Genomic DNA, 24,541 nt, shown 5'->3' with positions numbered 1-24,541 from the left:
CTATTCAATCCAGCAAGGGCACGTCYTGCAGCCAGCAGTGTACAGGAGCAGTAGTAACACTTGGTAGAGCTGGAGATGGTGTCTTAATCTGTGTTATCAAAATTTGCTTGCAGCTGATGTCTGAAGTGATGAGTAGCATAAAGTGAATGTTGAATTATTAACATGCTGACTTTCCCGGAATCCTTTTGGCTGTCAATCTGTGTAGACCTGTCATTACTGCATTGACTGCCTGTAATGCCCTTAAGCACCTTCTCTAATACTGATTTATTGAAAATTGGCCTGATCTTCTTCTATGTTAGTTTTAACATTCTTATTAACAAAATCACCCTTTGAATTTTTGCAGGTGTAGTTCAACATGTGTTGTGATAYTTGTATAGTTGCAGAATTAAAACAATTTTTACTCAATAGAGATATTTGAAACTTCAGCATTGAAATATATATATTGCAAATTAAAAGTTTAAACTACTGATTAAAAGTGAGTCCAAGTGACTTCTGGTGGAACTGAAGTTGCAGTCTGAATTGGACAAACCTTGAGTTTTAAGGCTTGCAAGTTGCCAAGTGGTTGCTTCTTGCCAAGTGCTCCTCTGTTTAGATGACAAGTGAAGCAGTTCAGATAGCCTCAATGCAGGCACCTGAAAAAGATTCCATGTGTCCAAGCAAAGATACTGGAGCCTGCTGCCAGAAAAAAAGGTAATGGAAATGTGCTTCACTCTGCAGTTCCTAGAGATAYTAATTTTTAAAATTAGACTTAGACTTTTTATTAGAAGTTTCTATACCCTGATGGAAAAGTAGAGCATGCTATAAAAGAGCAGGGGGGAGAATTGTATTTTCTGAAATAGTCTTGACAGGTCATCTCTGATCTGAAACATGACTTTCCATACCATACTGGGGATTGAATATCATATGATTACAGGTATATTGATTCTGTTACAATATGGGAGTACAGAATTATACGTCATGTAGGATCAGCTAGTTCTCTTCATCATTTGTTTATAACTGCCTTAAAAATGCTTTGAGATGTACCTTATTTGAAATGAATTAAATCAGATTTATTTAGGAAGGTGATAAATCTGTGTTAGCAATCAGGGGATGACTTTCTAAACAAATGGACCCTCTTAAAAAAWTTTAATTGCCTTTACATTTCTAAGTGCTGATTCTCTTAATAGTGATAACGTTCTGTTACTGAAGTAACTTTGCTTGTAATTAGAAGAAGCATCTTAACATGAAAGAGACAAAGGGAAAAAATTGTTCTAAAATTGTAATTGAGATATAACAATAGCTATGTGTTTTAACAATTAGTCCTATTTGGAACCTTCAGTTCCTGTATTATTTAAATTACTTCTTTTGAAAGATTGTGTGTGTAGGTTGTGAGTTGACATACCAGATGCTTGAATTCTCTCTTTCCAAGCTGTGTGCTTTGAAGTAAACATTAAAATGCCTATGGCGTTGTAACTCTTAATATTTGGCAGCTTGTACTACTGGTTTTCTTATGTTATCAATTTGAACGTGCTGGTGATTTTATTGTGGCGTTGAATGACCTTTTTTGCATTTAATGTAACTCCTGATGTATATAAATTTAGCAAGTGGTAACATGGCTAAAAAAAGCCACAAATAGATCCAAGTGTCTTAGTAAYGTGGTGGAGAATTTATGCCTGCTGTCCGCACATCAGCAGTGGCCAAGTTTTGGTTTTTTTTCCCAAATCTGCTCTGATGGCTCAGTTTTAGTGSATTCATACCTGAAGGCTTGCCATTAGAAGATGAGGAAGAATCTTATTCCAGAGAGAAGTCCCTGATCATTGGTATCATATATGGAGAAATAAAAATTTAAGTTTGATGCAGCTTCATTTCTGTCATTGTCAAATATACTGGCATTAGCAAATTCTTGCTGTGTTTTTTGTACATGATGCTAACTGAAGTACTGTTTTGATACTTTTTCTTATTTTTCACCCCACTTTGTGGAGTTTAAATTCCTTCTAAATTTTGGATATACTCATATTCACATTTAGAGTTGCGAGTATCATATTTGTGATACAGGGCAAAATGTGATTGGCATGCATATATTGTAATGGCTTAATAGACAGAATGTCATGCTGTCGTGCCTTTGRGAATCCTTTATGGGATGGTTGCTCTAAATACATCATCTGTGCAGAAGGGCATGTATAAAACAGGCTTAAGCTTTTTTTTTTTTAGTGTCAGGAACAGCAGAAACTTAAGATGTGGTATTGAGGATAAAAAGTTCCTAATAGGCTTCAAAGACAGTAGCAAGACTTGATTCAAAAGCTGACCTGTTCTACATGCTTTGGTAGCCAGTAGGAGCTAGGGTGAGGTTCTTTACCCAGATAAGTAATAATTTTTGAGGACTCTGGCTTAAAAATCACTGAAAACCATTCAGAGAGGAATTACTTAAGGTAGGCATCTGCAGATAATCTGTTCTTTCCTTTTGTGACTATTTCATTAATGACACTCAGAAGGATATGAATCTTTTGAAAAACTATCAGGCTTTCTGACTGTAACCTACAGCATCTTAAAATTTTGTGGCTTAGTTATCTTTCCTATCTCAGTAATGAAATTATACAACTATGACAGGTTTCTTAACTCTTAATCCTACAGTGCAGTGAAGTTTGTAACAGTGGAGTTTATTATCCAAAAACATGTGCTTCCTACTGAATTAACTGATCTGAACTATGTTGCTTTCTCTGATTTTGCTGACAAGTGATTCTGTAGGAGTCTTTTATAGTTTATGCTTAAGATGCCTTCTGTGAAAGGCTTAACTAGAAAGGGCTAAACCTTTTCTATTGCATAATCAACAGAGAAAGTTTTTGTTTTCAAAGTTTTTTCTGAATTTGAATAATACTAATTTTGCTAATACCTTGCTCTTCTAGGGAAAGGAGGGACAGACTCTGGATGCTCTTTAATACTGCTATAGCAGGTAGAGTGGATGAGACTCTAGAAGTGAGGTGTGATTTAGGGACATATTGTTTTGGCCCAGAGRACTTCAGAGAAATAGTGCCTTGTAATGTTACCAGGTGCCAGACGTGGTGGATTCTTTCTCAGAACATTTGACCAGTGTTCAGATTTTATGCAGATGGACGTTTACAAAATCGAAGTACTCTGCCTGTAGTGGTTGTGTTTTTTAAAACATCATTTTGAGGGCCAGATATTAACAAGGACAAGAAATGAACTTACTCATTCGGGATTGCTACCCATGTATTCTAGCTACTAATGTGATACTAAATTTACCTCACGGAGAAACACTATGAGAATGTGCTCAAATRATAGGTACTGCAGTAATAGTAAACACGATCTTAGGTTGTCCATGCATATCACTTCAGTGTGTCTGAGCTGGGATTTTGAATCCCCATCAGGAAAATGAATGATTGTAGACTCTGCCCTTTCCATTAAAGCAAACCCATACAGAATACAAATCTTTCTCCATCCATGACTCCTGGATTGCTGTGGAAGGCACAATGTGCATCTAGAACTTTACTTACACTACAGCTATTATGTAGGATAAAAGCTAGTTAGAAACTTTTGCAAGCTTTTCTTTATGAAGTCCTAGTAGCCCCAATAAGCATGTTTGTTAAAAGTCCTCTGTTTACGATGCTTTGTTGTTTCAGTTGGGGTTTTTTGGGTATTTTTGGTTTGTTTGTTTTTTTTTTTTTTTTTTTTTTTAAAAAAAAAGAAAGCTAACATATAAATGGAATACATTTTAACTCTTGAAGGTATTTCCTTCTCCTTAGTTCAGCTAAAGCTCAAATGACAGAAAAGGTAAGAGTTTTGTAATTGGCTATTTTTACTGAAGCATTTTAGATGGCTATTCGCTTCAGCCTCCTCTCTTCCTAAAGCTGGCTGTTTGAAAAGCTGTCCAGCATAACTGATGGAGAGATGATTCCACGTTTGTCTGCTTGAGTTGCACTAAGCATATCTCTGATCTGCTACAGGAGAACAGAGGAGTAAGTGCTTGCCAGTGATCTCCCAGTAGGCAAATGCACATTGCATACGTGCATTCTGAATTCCAGTAAGGCTGGCTTTTGGTGTTCCTTTATGCTTGTATAATTCAACAAAGTTTGACTTCATCATCAGCCAGATGAGCRGTCTCTGCTTCAGGCATTCASTTGTACCAGCTTAGCTGTCTGYATGTCTGCTCAGCCACAGAGCGTRGAATGGGAGCAGGCTGCTGAGAGCAAAWATCACTTAAGCTACCATTGCTGCCAAGATATCTACACAGCCATAATGCGAATTTACTGATYTACAGCTTACCTAAAAGTGAGTCACAGAGAATTTAGGAATTACAAAAGTGCAAATATGTTTTAAAGACAGGTCAGAATAGCTTTTGTAAGATGTATCAGAAGAGCAGCTTTCTGGTGCTGTAACTTACATCCACCATTTGTGAGGTGATTTTTAAAGTATGGACTAATTAGAATGCTAAGCCCATTGTATTATCAAGGTTTTAGGTGAGTGTGAAATACTGATCTAATAGAGTACTCCATTTGGAAATTCATAATTTAATAGCTTAAATTACTAACTGGCTATAGAAGTGTGAACTACAARCTTCACCTTGCTGAACTAAACTTTGACTGGAACACCAASTAAATKTATTCCAATGYGTTTAGGGTGTTRTTTCTAAAACACMGTGGAAAGATACTTTTGCACRTTTTTCGAAACCATATTATATTRGCTGCTTCAAAAAGGATAAAGTACCTAAATCGATTAAAAGAGGCTTTAAATAGTTCTCCTTACTTTAACTTTAGTATGAATGTTTCAGTCCAGCTTCCATGTTTGGAAAGGGAAAGAAAAACAACCAAAAARCCCCACACCCACAAATCAAGACRTTGTAGTCTWGGTTGATTCACAGTAAAATCACAAATCAAGACTTTGTTCAGTCTTGGTTTTATATAGAACCAATAACCACATAGCAAATGTAGACAGAATTCATTATCCTTTTATTACAAAGGATGAACAACTCTTGGGTGTAGGTTGTATATTGTCTCAAGTGAGTTAGCAGAAATTCACTCTTGGTTTAGTTTGCACTTCATCTRTGCTTACACTAAGGAAGAACTACTGCATGAATTTGCAGCACTAGTGCATTCCTCTGGTGTGTGCACTCAGCTTCTCCAAAAAGTCAGGTAGCCCCATGGATRCCTCTTTCAAGAAAGAGATGTTATCTTAGGTTTAGTGTATGATGGAAACATGCTCTTCGTAGGTTGCTGTTTACCAGCTACTCTGTGGCATATGCTGCTGCTGCTCTTTCTTCCTTCTTTTGTCTTTTGCAAAGACTTTTAGCATGTGTGTGTGACCCAGTTTACAATTCTGGGGGGCAATATTGGCAGTGGTGGTATTGTGCTGTCATAGGGTGGATCAGGGCACATCAGATTATAGCTCTTTCTRTGGACGTTCAGTCAKTGAGTTGGTTGRTTTGTTTGCTTGTTTTAAAGCAGCAATGATTTGATTATCCATGAAAGGTCAGAGTCCAGGTCTAGCTGCTTATGATGCAGAATAAACACAGTGTTTTTCTGCTACTTCTCTGACCAGAATCTGGAAGCTTACAAAAGACTGGATGTTTTTGTGGTTTTGTTTGTTTTAAGCATTAGGATTCAGCTTGAGGGTCATAAGTGCTTTGCTACCAGCATTATTAAGTGTGTATTTAATCATCAGGAAAACCATCATTTGATGTCTACACTCTGTAAAACAACGTGATAGGATTCGTCAAATCTGTCTGGACTTTTTAAAAATGTGCTTATTTTGGAATATTGAGTTTAGTTCTTTAGCAATKAATTACTTACGATGGTTTTGCCTGTTTGGTCATACCTTCTGAAGAAAACACTGTAAACAYGGTCAAATTCAAATGCTTTATTAGCCCAGGAATATTTAAGTTTTTCTCAATGAAAAACTGTCCTACTGTAGGGTGCTGGTATCTTAGTAGCAAGTAAGTTTACTGAATTAACTTAGTCCTACTAAAATATTACACATTTACATAGTACARAGCCTTAAGCAGCCCAAATAAAATGCTTAATACATCTTGTAATTTTGTTAAGCTTTTAATAGGAAGCATTCAGCTTCATTCTTGTGATGTAATTGATGATGAGTTTTCTGGACAAGACATTTACATTTGTCTATTGTGAGCATTTTGGGCACTCAAATTATTAGAAGCTGAATATAATGGTTTGTTATCCCAAAGCTGTATCATGAATCTGTATGTTTTTTCATACTGAGGAGAAAAAACCCATGCAGCTTATWTGGAGAGGTAAGAGTCGCTACTGTGCAGTTTAAGTAGAAGTAGTACCCCTTCGTTGCRCCATGTTCAGTGGTGGAGGGTATATCTTAAGGTATTTTGGTGTTTTGGGACTCTGAATACTGTATTTCTCGCTTCTGAGAAGTGATATAGTGTAGATAGAATTTGTATAAATACAATCTTATTCAGAGATGTAATGCTCTTAGCCCAAAATATTTATTTTTGAACCTGTCCTACTGTAAGCAACCTGTCTTCTGGCTAAAAGTCATCCCTGTCTAAGGAACGTTCTTACATTGTCTGTGGAGTAGAATGTGGAAGGGCTTACAGCTCTTGCTTTTCAAAGGTGTAATGCTTTTGCTTTTGTGAGTTTGCTACTTTTAAAATCCACTGGATTAAAATCAGAAGCACTGAGGCTCCTGAGCACTTCATCATGCAAGCACCTTGTAACCCTCCTAGCTGGGGTGGGGGTCTTCTGAAGGTGGGAGACTGCATGGAGGGAGCTGTGTCCTGGCCATGTGTTTTGTGTCTGTGCCCTAAAACCTTCTGAGTTTAAGGAGAGGGAGTTAAGCCATTTTGCACAGCTTTGTGAATCTGTGCTGGGTATATTTTATTGCCTGAATGTAGAAACATTTATTCGTGGATGTGGAAACAACTTTTTTACTGAAACCTTTTTACCTCGGAGGGCCTTGTAGTCAAATACAGCAATTTAGGATACTTTTTCAGAGTTGATTAACGATTTAATGGAAGCTGCTTAAGGTGTAGTTACACAATACTTGGAACAAATATGAATTGGCAGCAGCTTCTGCTTCTGCATTTGTGTCATTGGCTCTTGTCTGATCTGACACTTCCTAAGCTGGTTTGGAGACCTCAAGTGACAGGAAATAATTGACTTTTTGTGGATTAGTTTGGTTCTTTGAACACTCCATCCTGTTGTGGTGTGTAAGAAGAGAGAATGCTGGGGAAAATACAGGGTTTGCAGCAGTGTAGAGCTACAGGCATAAAACTACAGTTCTTCAAAAGGTGACAAAGTAGTCCTTTTGAGCAATTTTGTGACTATGACACTTTTGAGTAGTTGAAAAGCACTATTTAGTGTTTGGAAGAGGCAAGCCATAATGAAATGTTGTCATAGCTTCGTTCTTCCATAAGTGGGTTTAAAGTCAAGGTCTGCTGTAGGTCTCCTTTATCACTCAGCTCTTCAGAGTACTGTTATCAGTTAAAATCTTCAATGTCAAATAAGGCTTGTATCTCCCTTTAGCCCCAGACACAGCTGGCTATTATCCAGAATTTTTCCTGCAATAGTTCCTTCTACCAGTGTACTCTTAYGACAACTTCTGTAAGATACAGTGGTATATAAAATTAAATACATAGACCCTGATCCTTTAAGGATTTTGGGCATTTGCATCCTGTTCGAATTGTTAGTTAATTGCTACAGTGAAATTTAAAGCTAAATTTCTGGTTAGTTTTATAGAAACTATTTTTAAAGAAATGTAATGATTCCGATTTGAAGATCTGAAATACTTTTCCAATTGAAGCTTATTGCTTTTGTTTTAAACTCCTGTGCATTTTTACATCTAAGGAAGAAGAATAAAGAGCTTGCAAATTTCACATCCTGCACATGGTGGGTTTAAGTCTTGTCAAACACTCAAGGAGTGTGCTCTGTCATCTGTGTAGGTGAATAAAATTRAGACATAGCACAGTGATKCTAGCAGGCGTGCAAAAGCTATTCCTTCTGTTACTGAATTTAGGGCCTTGAATGGCAGGTAATAGGCTGATGACTTTTTAAGTGCATGTCAGTGTTGAAGGAAATAGAGAAAAATAAAATCTGATTCTTTGTTAGCATAAATCTTGAATATGGTATTTAGAGAGTTTACTGAAAGGTCTTTGCACRTCCAGGCATATCTTTAGTTCAAACACTTCTATTTAGGAAAAAGTTGTATTCATGAAAAAATTTATGTACAAATCTGTTGTACACCATCTGGAGTAGCTAACTACTTCCTTTGTTTCTTTCTAGGAAATATCAAAATAAAGCAGATGTTGTGTCCTGTACTGTTATCTCAAGGTTTTGCAAGTCATTCTGTTACATGCTTCTTGGCAGCAGGAATGTAAACTAATTCTTTCAGCACTGAACTAGAACCTTGACAAGGTTAAAATTACAGGTAAGAACGAATTCTGTCACATGGAAATTTATGGGAATATGTAATTGCTTTTACTTTGATTGCATTTTTAATTTGCAATTTGTAATTGACCGTGGATTTAATGGAAATTTCTAAACAGAGTGGATAAATTATGTTTTTTCTTCTTTAAATGTGTTTGGATTTTCCTTATGTTATTTTTTAATGGGGAGGAAATATAGTTTCAAGTATAGCTTCTTTCTGTTGCAATACAAAGCATTGTTAGTAAAGAGGAGGCAGGGAAATGTAATTTTTTGCCACTTAAAATGTCTGCTGACCCAGATTTTGGAGAACTTATGTTCTCACACTGAAGACTGTACAGTGTCAGTAAAAGTCATGAAGTGTTTTGCCCACTCTGTGTTGAGATCACTTTACGGTCTGCATGTAGCTTTTYCCCTACAAGGTCTGTATTTCCTTAAATGCACTAACAGCAGCACTACTACTTAAATTACCTGTTTTAATCAGTTACAGCAAATCTCTCCATTTYCCTTGCAAGGTTCCCTGTAGCTTCAGCTTTTGACTCACCTTTTCAAGGGTAAAGGTTGATGTCCTTTTTTCCAGGTCAGTGAAAATGTTTTGRCTGCTGGTTTTCTGTCATATACTTTATCTGATGATGATGGAAAACTCCTATAACACTCTGTCACCTTCTTCTGAGCTGGTGTGTAGGGAACTAAGAGTCAATGTTCTTTGAATTATCTTTTAAAAAAGGATAAATACAATGCTATAAAACCACAGTAATGGGAAAAAATCCCACATGGCCAAAAATACCTGTCACAGAGAGTGCATRTTTTGATTTGTATGTTTCTGAAAGTTTAGTTCTGTCTTTAAACTGGGACTATGTGTTTTGTAGACAGTCTTTGAAATAGCTTTATTGCAGGTGTCTAATCTTCAGAATTGTGATCAAGTTAAGGTTTTTCAGTATTTTCACATTTTGGTGTCTTGGACAGCAAGAGTTGCTTGCCACTTTTCAATGATGGCATGCAGGAGTCTGTACTATTGGTCTGAAGCTGTCCAGTCTGTCTTACTCTGAGGTTCAGTAATGCACAGGTTGTTAGTCARTGACAGGTTTGTGCCAAGGAGGTGGTGTTGATTGTTCTGCTGCTAAAATGAAAGAAGGGGCAAATGTGGTTTAAGSGTTTTTGGTTTTGTTGTGTTGATTGAAGGTACTTAATTTGTAGTGATGTTGTAAAATTTGTAACATATTGAAAAAAGGCACAACCCTTCTTATAYTGTGCAAGTCGGACTTAATTTAGTGAACCTTTAGCACTCATCCAGCCTAGCCCTTGTGTGTAGCTTCCTCAGATTATTGTGTGAATCAAGAAATCACCCATCAGTTATGTAAATAAATGTTTATCGGTTTACTGTGGTTTTGCAGACCTGCTGCAGAATACTTACTCTGGTGTTTCAGTCCTGTCTGCTTAGGAACAACTCACTGATGATATGAATAGGTGATTGATTGTTGCCCTATTCTCACAAAAGTGTGTCTGAGGCTTTTTGTAAACAGGCTTTGAAAAAGGTAAGAGAAGTTGCCTTAAATGCCTACATTTACCRCAAGGGAGAGCTCACTCCTCATGACACCCTGTGTCATGCTAATGAGTGAAATTCTTCAGTTTTAATACCAGTAGTGTAGTGGATAAACTTTAGTTCTTTTTCTTCAAAATCTGAAGTGGTACTTCTGTAGTAAAAACATGGCTGCTGTTTGTTAGATTGATGATTGAAAAGGAGCAAAATAAATCTAACTCAAAATACTTGGTCTTTTATTGAATTTAGAAAACCAAAACAGCAGTTCTGCATAAAAATAATTATAAATTTTATTTGTGAAGGAGCACTTTTATTGTAAGTTAATGCTTTGCAGTAGCCAAGTGCCACATRTGCATCTGTTTTGAGCAGCCCAGTAAAGAAGTGAGAATGTGCTTATTGGCCATAGAAATATGAGCAGATATAGACAAGGAATTTCAGCAAATGTCATAGAATATAAACCTTGTTATAGTGTGGTCAGTAGGGATAGGCAGCAGTACAGTGCASACTTCCAGGTGGTATAGTAAAGCCACACTGAGTTGCAGGGTTTGAGTTAAGGACAAACAGTGTCTTCAAGGATAATAAGCCTGGACAGGTAATAYCTGAATTAACCAGGTAGGCCCACTTCACTGAAGTGTCAGTGCACCAAATTTCTGCTCCAAGAAAAGGGTACAAGAGCATGAATACTGACTTAYGCAGAGCTGTCTTTACTCTTAAATAAGACTTCAGCTTTCATTCTGTTCCTGGGCAGGTGCTGGCAGCAGAAGTCTGCTTTGCACGGTCTGGGCCCAATGTTGTATTTTATGAACGAGTCTGGGAATTTTGTTTATGTTGTGTTCTTGTATAGTTAATCTGTAACTCAGCTAAACTGTCTACAGATAACAAACCAGAGTGAATTTCCCAGTCTTCAGTAGTGTTCGGAGGAGGTCTTGATAAAGAAAAGCTGAATTCGTTACCTGAAAACCTGAGATGAATGACATTAATGAAGACATTGGCTACAGTAGTCTCATTCTTACTGAGAATAACATTGCATACTTCTTCATTTAAGTCCCTAGCAGGGCTGCCAATCTGAGTTAAGGGCTGCTGATAATCAGAAGTCATACGGGCAAGCACAGGATTCTAGGCAGCTAACATGGAAAAGCACTGCAYGGTTTTTAAGGTTTCCATTTGGCCACAGAACTGTGTGAAGTTGTCTTTTGTGATTTAAGAAGGTAAATGTGTGGTAAACGTTTTGTGACTAAAAAAATACATCAGCCTGGGCACTGATGACTTTGTACTAAGTGCTGTGATTAAAAAGCTGGATTCAGAGTCCACTTTCAATTTTTTTGTTAAGTTCATCTTGGATATCTGAGCTATGATCTCTGACTTTGTACATATTAAGCTGCATTCCAGAAAAATAAACCTCAGCATGAAGTGTGCATGGGAGACAGATGGTTGCTKCATAAGCTGAGCTGGAAGATCTGTAGTTAAGTAGCATCATCCATGTTTTAGTAAGGTGCAAGAAAGCAGACTATAAAATTAATCTCTGAAAGGACCACAAGCATATGTTTTTCTGTTGTTAAAAACATAGCTAGAAAGCTTTTAGCCCTCAACCTACCTCCTGGTGCTTTCTTTTTTTTTTTTTTTTTTTTTTTTTTTTTTTTTTTTTTTTTTTTTTTTTGTTGAAGGTTTCAGCCCCCTTGGATCTGCTGTCTAAGCTGCTGGCTTCCAAACCCACTGCAGTCAAAGTCACTAAAGTTTCAAAATACTAAAGCTAACTTTGCACTTCTTCAGTGAAMCAGTTCAAAGAGTAAGGGCAAAAACATCTCAGCCAGCACTTCTGAAGGAAAAGGTATTGCTGGCACAATATACTAGTGAGTAGCTGAGGCAGAGTAGAAGGGTTAATGTTTTCAGGTAGTGCTACTGACATTGAAAAAATAAATTAACAGCATTAAATTACCCCTGTAATTGCTTTGTATTTCCAGACTTTGAAATAGCTGAAGTTCATTCTCAAATCTTCATCTCCTTTGTAATGTGATGGTTTAAAAGTAAAAGCTTTTAAATTTTGGGGGGAAATTGTGTTTTGTTTATCTTTGTTATYGGTTCTTTTCCCCCAACTGTTGTAACAGAGATGCTGAAATTAATTTAAAAATTACAGCTGTAGCTCCTAAGCATGTATGCTGCCTGGTAAGATGATGACTTGCAAATTTTTTTGAAATTTCTGGTTTAGAAGCCTGTTTGGTTTCTTTCACAATATGTTGGCAGAAAAAAGGTTTTGGTAGTAGACTCTAAAGTGAAGTTTTACGTTGGTATTTAATTTCTTTCTGTCAATATCTTCGGTCAGCTGACATCCTTCCTAAAGGCAACAACTATGGCCACRTATTGCCTAAAAACAAAACAAAATCCTCCAAACAAATAAACCCCAGAGATGGTAAAAACTCTTTTTCTCTATAGTTAATTTTAAAATGAAAATAAAATATTCAGATCTTATTCTTGGGTTGCAATCATTTGTTTGATTCTGCCATTATTTGTGGCTATGTAGCTAGATAGAGTAGCTGTTACAGCCAAACTTCAAGTACATTTCTTGCTCAAAGCTTTAATAATTATTGGCCTAATGTAAATTCATGTAGTGGCAGCATTGTTAAGGTCAGTAAATTAGAAGGAATACCAAGTTTTGTGGTATCAAAATCCAAATCTGCAGTGAGTGTAGACACATGTACTGCATGARATCTCTTTGGGCACATAATACCAGAGGGGACTGCAAGATGGAGACGGAGGAGCTTTCTGCCAAGATTGAAGTTTGATTTTTTTTTTTTGCTTAAATAAGAGAAATTATTTCTTCTTGCACTTTCCATAATTCCTTGTCATAGATACTTTATTTGTTTGTCATTTACATCTTTAATATCTAGTGCAATATTTTTTCTGTTGAAATGTCATTCTTTTTTTATAGCTGGAGCACATGTGCTTTGTAACAGGAAACTCTGGCACTGTTTCTTTTCCACAGCACTGACTTATTAGAAATGACTAGCCTGTTGRGTGAATCCTTCTGAGGAAGAGACATTTTACAGTACAGTTTTATGGTCTAAACCCAAAAGATTTATGTTGGACCATTTTCATATTATGAAAACATATGCTATTGCTTTTGGGACTGTTGGCCATCAGGGYATTAGTTTAGTTCTGATGTTCCCTTAGAAACTGACATGTGATTTGAAAATTATTTTATAGTATCTACAAAAATGTTGATTATGGCTTTTAGTCCTTTATGATCTAATTATGTGTTGGTTGCTGTCATGGTTTAACCCTAGCCAACAACTAAGCATTACACAGCYGCTTGCTCACTCCTTCTCCTCCCTCCCCAGTGGGATGGGACAGAGAAACATAAAAATGAGAAAATTCATTGGTTGAGATGCAGACTTTTTARTGGGACAGGAAAGGAAGAAAAAAAATTAAAATATGCAAAATGAGTGGTGCACAATGCAATTGCTCACCACTTGCCAACCAATGTGAGCCAGTTCTTGAGCAGTAGTTCCTGGCCAGCTTTCTCCCCAGTTTATACATTGAGCATGATGTCATATGTTTTGGAGTATCCTTTTGGTCAGTTTGGGCCAGCTGTCATGGCTGTGTCTCCTCCCAATTTCTTGTGCCACTCCAGTCTTCTCCATTAGCAGTCTATGAGAAGCAGAAAAGTCCTTGACTTGGTATATACACTGCATACACACTGTTTTTAGTTGTTGCTGTCAACATTATTCTCATACTGTATCCAAACCACAACTCTATACCAACTRTTGTGAAGAAAATTAACTCTATCCCACCTGAAAGCAGGACTGTAGCCAACCCTTATTTTATACCATTTACATCCTACCCATGTTTCATACTTTGCCAAGTAATCACTATCACCTTTACTGTATTTTGATATATACAGAGAGATGTTGTTTCCATAGTATATGAGCTATCCCTCCAAAATGTCTGTTGAGTTCATTTAGTCCATGACTTTGGGCTTTGTCTCATAGCAGTCTTTCAGGGCAGGAGTGTGTGTGTGTGGTGTTGGATTGTTTTATGCTGAAGCCAGCACTAGTTTCATCACTGTTGCGCTCATCTGGTTCTATCATCCAAATTTATCCTTTATTAATCTGGGTGATTCTGTTACAATACCCCTGAACGTGGCATTTAACAACCATAGTAGTGATGACCTACAATATTTTATAGCAAATAACAATACCGTTCAAAGAATTATCTGTTCTCACCCAGAATCAAATCCCCTTGAGGTGCACATTGGACTTCCTCATCCTTCTGCATTACCCACAAAGTGCACACGGGTCCTTGAGCAAATGCAATCCTGTAGGTGGTCACAACGATCCTGTTTAGGTCCCTTGTCCTTTTTTTTTTTTTTTTTTTATGACAAAGCCAGTTTTCAGGAGGATTTGAACTATTTGCTCTCTCTCTCAAAAACTTCTGTTACTGTATTGCCCCACACAGTATTGTTATCAATGTATTAGGTGTTCTAGAGCTTTGCCTTCTGTTTAGATCAGTCCATAGCTAATAGTAGGCCTCTTTTTGCATCCCTGGAGTAGTTGATTCTGGGTGTACTGGATGGGTCTGCACTCTTTTGCCAATGGCTTGAGAAAACTGCATTTGCAATATTAATTGTGTCAGATTGCTTGGCTGCCTCCAACTCCAGTTTGTATTGAAGCTTCAGCAGGTCTGGCATGGCTGGACTCAGAGTTGGCATGGCTTCATTCAGGCCGTGACAGTCTGCTGTTAGTCTGCACTGGCCATGTGGAACTCAGCTAGAGTGAGTGAATTCTGCTGATCACTCCTTGGCTCTCCATTTGACAAGACAACTTATGGATAGGATCAGGGTGTCTTGGTTGGTGTCATATTGCTGCCAGTGCGCTGTTGTGATGGCATCTCTTGTTCTTTGACCCTCAGCAACCCCACACCAGAAATGTCCTCCAGGAGATGGGGCAATGTAGACAGTTTAATTTCTGCTGTCTCCAAGGCAGCTATACCAAAAGCCCAGCAGGACCTTTTTGGGTCCTTGAAGTACCTGAGATAGTGTGGCCAAAGGATGCACTGGAGTCACAGTCCAATGGGCCAGTCACAAGGGGGTGCTTTTACCACATGTTCCCAGTCAGGCTCACTTTGGCCTCCAGTAGAGTTGGCTGTTGGGATTGCCCCRTCACTCCAGAAGCACAGACAGTGCCTGCCCCTGTGCAGCAGTGTTTGCTAGAGCCTTTGACTCCTGTGGATCTGCTGTGCAAAGTCTTCCAATCCACTCAGTCTGGTAAACCCAGATTTTTCTTTCCCCCACGTGGCTGGAGACAGGGCCCCTCTTGTCCTGGTTGTAGTATTCACTGTTCACTTGTTGTAAATGTGAATCAGAAGCCCCTTGAAGGTCAGGAGTAAGAGCAGCCCTTCTACTCTGTGTGGGGAASTGCCCACTAGAGACTGGAGCATCAATGTCCAGCAAGAACCCCTTGTGATTTCCCTTGTAACTCCCCTACTCATGCCTCTAGGGTCAAGGTAGATTTTTTTTTCCATCCCTTTTGTGTCTTCATGTTACGTGCACAGGTAAAAACAGAGGGTGGCCCGTGCTGTATGTACTTCCTCCTAATCATTGGAGCACACACAGTCCATACAGGTGGGGAATAGGATGCATCTGCCTTCCTTGTCCACAGCCAGTACACAGGCCTGTAACAGCAAGGAAGAGGCATTTTCTTTGCATTATTAGCCAGTTTGTTCACCATTTGTCCTCCATCTTTCCAGGTCATTACTGCCAATGAGTTGGCATATGACCATGGTGCATCCCATGCAGAATTCCACCACATATCACGTACACTTGGCTTTGTCTGGATCTTTAGATAACTGCTTGTTGTCTCGATCATTGGAAATCACCTCCAGCACGGCCAATTGCCTCAGATACTGGATGCCTCTATCCATAATGGTCYATATGCCTGGGTGGCATAACATCTGCCTTCAAGGAATACTTTTCCTTCATACCTGACAGGAGTCACTTACAGAGGCTGAGGGCCTGTGCCCCTTTTCCAGTTGCTTTCTTAATGCCCTCTTCTGTAGAATGGGATCCCAGCAGCTTGGCTTCTCTACCCTCTAATTCCAGGCTACTGGCCCTGTTATTCCAGCATTGGAGCAGCTGCGTGATGATGGCTGAAACCTTTTTGCATATGTTGCAGCTCACTCAAGGGTAGGGATCTGGTGGTTAACTATCTCTTTCACATGTTCTGCCTCTTCTCTTAATGGCCATGCTTATTCACCCCTCACTAAATGAGCTCACATCTGTATATCTCACTCCTTGTGTATAGCAGGGGCTGATGCAGTCACGAGTTGGTGCTTTGGTTCAGCCACAKTCACTGGTACCTTGGAGCAGTGACATGCAGCACTACCTTGCCTGTCACTGGTGTTGGAGCAACCCCTGTGCCCATCATTTTGCCATCACATCTAGAGGTCTTTTTTTGCTCTCACGGGTACTATCTAATATTGAACATGTCTCAGTGGRCCTGGGCCAGGCCACAGCACATTGCCATGTTTTTTGATTCTCTGGAATTGCCAGGATGACAACATAGTTTTTCAAAATATTTAGTGTTTCCAGATTTTGCACTTGTTCAAGGCTGAAGTTCCAAAGCACTGGAGGTGCCTGCTATCCTGGGCACTTGCCCATACAATCCCACACACCCTTCCAGTTACCACCATCCAGTCTTGGGGCAGACCCCTGGGTGCCATTCTGAAACAGTTGTTTACCCTTAAACAAGACCTTGAACATGTTCAGAAGATGTAGCAATAGGAATGCTCATTTGAACATCCCAAGGATATTAAAAATTCCCAMGTTCTGTTTTAATTAGCCCGTAGAAGAAGTGGGAAATCAAGGGAGGTACCAGTCTTCCCCATGGATTGTGTCTCTGAGAAGAGGTAAAAGTTGTAATTGTTAGTAGTTTCCTATAGATGGCTCCCAAAGTATGGAGATGTCAGCAGTGCTGAGTATAAAATACCAGATGAGTTTCATGACCTGCAATTCTGTCATGTTATGAGCCAGTGTTACAGAATACAGCAACATCACCTTAGCGCAGTCTCCATGGGGGACAAATAGCACAGGGAACAATACATATGAGTGAAGTATTACATAATGCAACTTTATAAACAAGCAAACCRACTTTGAGAGCAAATGCATCACTTCTGTGACCAGTGACTGAACTAATATAATGATACTTATAAAAAATTTCTTCTGATGTGTTCTAGTCAGATTTGTCATTGCCTCAACACMTCATGAGCTGTGTTGGACACCAAAACTGACTGTCATGGTTTAACCCCATCCAGCAACTATGTACCTACCCCACAGCTGCTCACTCACTACCCCTGACCTATTTAGATGGAGGAGAGAATTAGAGGAATAAAAGTGAGAAAACTTGTGGGCTGAGATAAAGGCAGTTTAATGGGACAAAAAAGGAAGAAAATTATAATAAAAGAACAAAAATATGCAAAACAAGTGAGGCAGAATGCAGTTATTCTTGCTGACTGATGCCCAGCCAGTTYCYAAGCCATAGTCCCAGCCAGCTTTCCTTCCAGTTTATATATTAAGCATGATATCATATAGTRTGGAATATCCCTTCGGCCTGTTTGGGCCAGTTGTCCTGACTGTGTCCCTTGTGACTTGTGCCCCTCCTGCCTTTTCACTGCCAGGGTATGCGAACTGTCAAGTTCCTGACTTAGTGTAACTAACAGTACATAGCAACAACTAAAAACCTCAGTGGGTTATCARCATTATTCTCACACTGTATCCAAACCACAACTCTATACCAGATACTAGGCAGGTAATTAACTCTATCCCAGCTCAAGTCAGGACATCTCTAGCCTTCATGACAGTCATCACTTAAATATTTCTGCCTGTTCAATGTAAATCTAAATGGAAAGGAACACGCTTTTCACTTCAAAGTAGCTGCCTATTTTCCCTTTATGATATAGTAGAAAATCATGAATATGTATACCTGAGCAAAAACCATTTCTCATTTTTTAAGTAGACCTTTGGAGAAAATTAGCTTGTGTGGTTGTTTGTCTTTTAAATGTAARCACAAGCTTATGCACAGATCTGATTTTAAGATCTGATCTCTTTGCTGTATGGCTGATCTAATACCAAAGAGTCTTCACTGTGTAGCTGGGGCTGAAAGAATATTGATTATGAAATTTTCTTGCATGTCAGAGGACATGACTTTTGCCTTCATACCACTGTACCTCAAAAGGCTGGATATCTTTGGTTTCCTGAGCCTGAATTGTTGCCTATATTGCCTGTATGTAAGGCAAGGACCTCATGTAGGATTTGACTCAGGTAGAAAGCATTAGAGAAAAACATAAGTTGGAACTTCAGAAAAGTAAGCCTTGGGTTAGATTTTTGCTCTGGGAATGGGATGTCAGCTTTTGTTAGAGACTTGTTGCCCTGAACTCTCTTGGAAATGACTCACCAATTGATTAAGGCTAGATATGAACAGTGAGTGCTAGAGAGSTAGTTGGAGGCTCTGTGTTAGCAGTGTATTGCTCAGATTCAGCTTCTTCATTGCCAGAGRGGGGCAAAGGCCAGTAATTTTCTCAATTTCTCCTTTGTGAAGTCATTCCAAAATCTTYTGAGCCTTGGTGATTATTGGTTCTTGTCAGGCAATACATTTTAAAAAAAATTGATTGATATTGTTTTATTTTCCCCAGAGTCGGAAAGACTGCCAGGAGAAGAGAATTCTAAGGTTTCATTCTAGATCTGAATGTAGTGTTAAGACACTATAGTGTCTTATAGTGTTTTAATGAAAAGTCTGGAGCATGGACAAGAACTAAGCCTTCTCCATTTCCAAGATAATTACAGGATTTATAGTAGACATGATCTTTCTGATTTTGAAAGATTCAACTAATAATTTTATGGAGGATAAACATTTTCACCACAAGGAAATTAGTATGTTTTTTCAAACCAATCTGTYATGCAATTAAATTTCATTTAAAAAATGGGATCTTTGGAAAATAAATCTCAAGACTGAAGGGTACTGAATTTTTGATTTTATGCAGATTAAAGCCATGACTGAATTACTGGTTTGCATGTGGGTGCTTCATCTGTTCCTCTGCTGACTGTGTTTTATTTAGAGACTGAATCTTCCTCTACAAAGATGTTTGGGGCTTAATGCTTTGACTCCCTTAAGAATCATTGAGATGTTTTGACTAAGAGGAAGTATGGTGAAGTCTTCTTTAAAAACTTGGACAGTGGAAGGGTATTCATACTTAAAATATGTAATACAAAGGAGTGGTCAGTTGGCCCAAGGGTAGGCATTGACAGTAGATGGATCATGGTAGGCTGGACAGATGGTCTGATGGTAACCTTAGGAGCTATGATCAAGTCATGTACTTGGAATAAAGTACAGCCCTCTGTACAGCCCAGGTGATGACTGTGGGAATGATCTTTGCAGGAAAGAACCATAGGGTCCTGGTGGAGAATCAGGACAAGTGTGGTGAGCATTAGACTGCACTGTGACTGTAGTGAGRAAAGTTTGGTTCATATTAGAAAAGGTGTATCCAACATTCTGGGGAGAAGTGATGGTTTTCCTTTGTTTGGAACCTGTGAGGCTGCCTCTGCCATACATTGTGGACTCCTCGCTTCCCAGTACAAGGAAGGTACAGACATGGAGGAGCAAGCTGAGCAGAGAGCCYYTCTGTTACTGAGGGGCCRGAGCATGTGATGTGTGAGGAGAGGTGAGATAGGAGTTTCTTCAGTGTGGAGGACAAAAGGCCAAGCTGTATTCCAACGCAGTTGTGGGAGGGATAGAGAATGTAGAGCTATGTTGTTTCTGGAGATGTGCGATGAAAGCCTAAGAGGCAAAGGACATAAGTTGATTCTTCCAGATTGCAAATCAATCACTGCATCYTTTATTTGCAATATTAAATGGGATATTTAGAATATTAAGAACATYATCCTGAATAGTGTGATTTTGGTTTTTTTCCCAGTTTCTTATGAGTTGTAAAAAAGTGAARCTGTGAAAGCAGTAAAACTAAGAGGTGACACATGCCTTCGATTTTTTTTTTAATGTGTTTTATTTTACATATATAAAACACAATACTGAGCTCCCAGGCCTTTGCAATTACATAGGCTTTTATCTTTTTCTTCACTGAGTCACATGATTTCTTCCACATTTTTGATTTTAAGAAAGTAAGGACATACTTAACGCAATTAAAGAAATCTCATAGAAGGTCTGAAGTACTGGAGGATATCTGTCATTTTGGCAGCATTTCAGTCCTTTGTGACAGTTTTATTRGTAAGAATGCTTTGTGTGCTCTTAAAATAGTTGTATATTGTGATCATAACCTATTAGAATCCTTTCACAAGTCTCCTTTACAGATRTTAGTTGCACTATTAAACTATGTGGTACTTAATACTATGGAACTTAATGTTCAGCTCTTAACTGAGAACATCAGTTGCTGAGAACTCTTGTTTGTGGTGGTATGTTGCACTGCCTTTTGTGGATTTTGTGATAATTTTGTTTTCAAAGCAAAATCAGATGTTTTGAGAGAAAAGGTTGTGAAAAGTTCTGACCACGTATCTCAGTGGTGGATCCATTTTGTGTGTCCTTTCCACCAATTCACAGTGTTGCACATAACTGCTGAGTAAGCTCTTGGGGACTGTAATAGTGGGGATCCTCAGCACTGCATGGAGATCATGGTAGCAGAGAGGTAGTRTGAAGTTTGGTTTGTCTATGTTTAGCCCTGTGTATACTTAGTTCAGATGGGGGAAGGACTGAAGTAAGGATTAATTAACCTCTTCCTGACCTGGTAACAAATTCTTAAACCAGTAATAGACCRTCATGACTTTGTAGGACTTGGTGGGTACTACTGTGTCAGAGAGTAGTGACTGCTCAGGATCAATCATGGCAGAATTCTCACCAATTACTTTTGGATTAAATCTGCTGTWATTTCACATCTAAGGATTTCATAGGGTGATGACATTTAGCATGGTCAGAAGTATAGTATTTGAGTTTCTGAGATATGTGGTTAAAGAATGTATTCTCTGCTGACTTTGTAAAGGGCAAGTTAGTTTTTCAGGTCTGTGTAGGACATCTGAGTTTAGTACAGGAGAGGAAACCAGAAGTCCTCTAAAGAAGTCCTTCAACATAGATTATTGACATTTTATTTGTGAGCTTGCTCTCTGCAGATGGTCTCCAAATATTGAAGAACTTCTAACTTTCTGTGGATTATTTACTTCCTTTAGATATTTTAGATTATTTACTTCCTTTAGATCTCTTGTAACTGAATAAATTTTAACATCAGAATCTTTGAATTTAAAATCCCATGTAAGCGTGTGAAAATCTTTTATAGATGGCTGAGAGCTGAGGTTGTTCAGAGTGTAGAAACCTGGGGAGATTTTATGGAGGCCTTTAAGTACTTGAAGATAGCATACAAGAATGCTGGAGAGGGACTATTGGCCAAGTGTAGTGSGAGGACAAAGATAATGGCTTTAAACTGAAAAAAGCTAGGTTTGGATTAGAGATAAGAAAGAAATTCTTTGCTGTGAGGATGYTGAGATATTGGAAGTGGTTGCCCAGAGAAGCTGTGTATGCCTTATCCCTGGAAGTGTTCAAGGCCAGGTTGGATGGGGCTTTGTTGCAGTCCCTGCCCATGACAGGGACTGTTGGAAGAAGATTATCTTTGAAGTTTTTGCGAGTCCAAACCATTCTATTATTCTGTCGTAAATATAGAAAGATTGTTTTATAAAGGACTAAGTAAAATTTGTTAAAAGGTTCCTGTGAGAGGTTTTCTTGTATTTAAGTGGGCATTAGTGCCTTGTTTCCTTTGGCAGATGGTCTATGTTCCCGTATTATCACTTTTGCCATGCCTTACAAGAATGCAGAAAAGTAGCATGGTACATGCAAAGCTAGCGAGACCAGTCAGTTCTTATTTATGAACACGAATTGATTTTCTTCACAGCACAGTAAAAATGGSAATAGAGTAGGAGTGATACAGTTGTTGTTTTTCCATCATAAATTACTTTCTGCAGAGAATGACAAAATCAGCAGGGCTGAAAAGGTATGTGAACTATTCTGCCTTCATATGGAGATCATTTAATTTTCATGAAGTAACTGTTTAAAAAAGACAGTACTCCACCAAAGAAAATACCAAAAATGCAAACAGAGGTTTGTGAATTCACACTTCATTTGTGTCCTATATTATTTTTTCCTCCAGTATACTTGTTGACTTTTGTATGTATGCATTCTTTATCACTTTTATAAAAAAGAAATGCGGGAAGGGGATAACAGAGCTTGTATGGAATGGTGGTTTCATAAATAAGACTTTTTTCTCTGTTTTCCAGATTCAAAATTGCATAAACATGGGTGCATTTTTGGATAAACCAAAAACTGAAAAACATAATGCTCATGGTGCRGGGAATGGCTTGCGTTATGGCCTCAGCAGCATGCAGGGGTGGAGAGTGGAAATGGAAGATGCTCACACAGCTGTTGTAGGTATTCCCCATGGCTTAGAGGACTGGTCCTTTTTTGCTGTCTATGATGGTCATGCAGGATCTCGTGTTGCAAATTACTGCTCCTCGCACTTATTAGAACACATCACTAACAATGAAGACTTTAGGGCGACAGAAAAACCTGGATCTGCTCTTGAACCTTCAGTGGAAAATGTCAAGAGTGGAATCAGAACTGGCTTTTTGAAAATTGATGAGTATATGCGCAATTTCTCAGACCTCAGAAATGGCATGGACAGAAGTGGCTCAACAGCAGTGGGAGTTATGATTTCACCTGAGCATGTATACTTTATCAACTGTGGTGATTCACGTGCTGTTCTCTATAGGAATGGACAAGTCTGTTTTTCAACACAGGATCACAAACCTTGCAACCCAAGGGAGAAAGAGCGAATCCAGAATGCAGGAGGCAGTGTCATGATTCAGCGTGTTAATGGTTCATTGGCGGTTTCTCGAGCTCTGGGGGACTATGACTACAAATGTGTTGATGGTAAAGGCCCTACAGAACAACTTGTTTCTCCAGAGCCTGAGGTGTGTGAAATTTTAAGGGCAGAAGAAGATGAGTTTATCATCCTGGCTTGTGATGGAATCTGGGATGTAATGAGCAATGAAGAGCTCTGTGAATTTGTAAAGTCTAGACTTGAAGTRTCAGATGACCTGGAAAAAGTGTGCAATTGGGTAGTGGACACTTGTTTACATAAGGTATGTAACTTTTCTCCAAGCAGCTGTTCTAAAATTATCTTGTGGTTAGATGAGTACAGTGTTAACAGCAGTTCCTGACCTACTGTTCCCCCTTCTCCGTCTTCCTTTCCTTAAAGTTCTGTACCCATTTTACTATATATACTTGCTAAAGAATATRCAGCCTCATTCTTTATGCTTTGAGAGGTAATACAACAGCAAAAATAAGGGTTATTTTATTTTCTGAAGAATTGCTTGCATATAGTTCCAACTCTAAACTTTGATTCTAAATACAAAATTTATAAAATTAATCAATTCTGAKCAAGGCACTTTGCTGTGAGTTGTTTTGTTCTTTGAAGTTGGCTAGTTTTGGCACCATCTCCTCATCACTATATTTCAAGGCTTGTCTGTCACCTGAAGTGGTGCCCTCAGCTCAGTGTAGCTTAGATGGAGTAACACTACTCTTGCATCTGAGCTTGCTTGTGTTCCACAAATTTAATTTCTTTGGAGTGACTAATGGTCAGTCTGTGTATGTTGAACACATATTCCATTTCCTGCATTCCCTGAAAAGTGCAACTCCTACTATGCAAACSGAGTTTCTTTGTTAGCCACAGACAAAATGTGCAGTTTGGGGGAAAATATTAAAATTCACAATTGTAACTCTAAAGGGTAAGTTGTGTTTTTTTTTTCCCCAGAAATAGGGCTGTGTTTCAGCACATACCATATAGTGTATGATCGGTTTAAATGCTGTGACTTTTCTGACCAAACACTTGACCAGCCTTGTTAAAGGATGGTCACACTGGGATGCTTCTGGTAAAACTGAGTGCTAACCACGTGTTTATTTTCCAAAGTCAGATGCTGGATTTCTGTAACAATATTAGAATGTTGTCTTCTGTCTTCAAGCTGTGAATTGTACCACATAATACTAAATTATAGAKGTCCTCATATGCTTGGTACAAAAGGGAATGCAGGCTAACTCCTGACTAGTATTTCTGAAGGAATTCATTCTAATGTTAAATGCTTAATTAATTGCTTCAGGAGAAGGATTTGTTGTGATAGATGCTTAGAACTATCCAGTAGCTTGAGTTTACACAGCAACAATATGCAATAAGAGTAAGGGCACTTAATATTCTACACAAAAAAAAAATAAAGATTTTATTTTCAAACCAGTAGTTTAAATTAAGGTTCTTCCTTCTAAGAGACGTAGAATTGTGGTTTTAAATTTGGCTGTGAATTATAATTTTGAAAATTAAATATGAGCAGGAAAGTTGTATCAGAGGATGGTAGTAAAGAACTGGCATTAAAATTAATATCTAAAAAATCCATTGGGTGATATTTCTGAGCACATGATAATCTATAAGGTCAGCTTGGCTATACGAATTCRTGTTTTATACTTGCTTCAAGGTGCTGTGTGATACAGCTACATTCTGATAAACAGACTTGTAATGCATGTAATGGCTT

The 24,541-nt window shown here is 38.4% G+C and overlaps 1 protein-coding gene across 7 annotated transcripts in view; it reads left to right on the top strand.

Annotated features, from left to right (window-relative positions):
- PPM1B (protein phosphatase, Mg2+/Mn2+ dependent 1B) overlaps positions 1-24,541 on the top strand; it is a 60,779-nt gene that overhangs the window by 17,102 nt on the left and 19,136 nt on the right. For 6 of the 7 annotated variants that reach the window (XM_057384621.1, XM_057384618.1, XM_057384616.1 and 3 more), the window contains exons 2-3: positions 8,244-8,388; positions 22,241-23,104. In XM_057384621.1, coding sequence (XP_057240604.1) covers positions 22,259-23,104 — 846 coding nt within the window. In that variant the 5' untranslated portion in view covers positions 8,244-8,388; positions 22,241-22,258. The remainder of the gene's footprint in view (positions 1-8,243; positions 8,389-22,240; positions 23,105-24,541) is intronic. The other variant, XM_057384620.1, reaches the window with a different exon arrangement.

Source organism: Malurus melanocephalus, unplaced genomic scaffold, assembly GCF_030028575.1.
Source record: "Malurus melanocephalus ecotype Western Australia unplaced genomic scaffold, MMel_1.1 scaffold_723, whole genome shotgun sequence".
NCBI classification, from domain to species: Eukaryota; Metazoa; Chordata; class Aves; order Passeriformes; family Maluridae; genus Malurus; species Malurus melanocephalus.
This window is presented reverse-complemented; position numbering and strand designations above follow the sequence as displayed.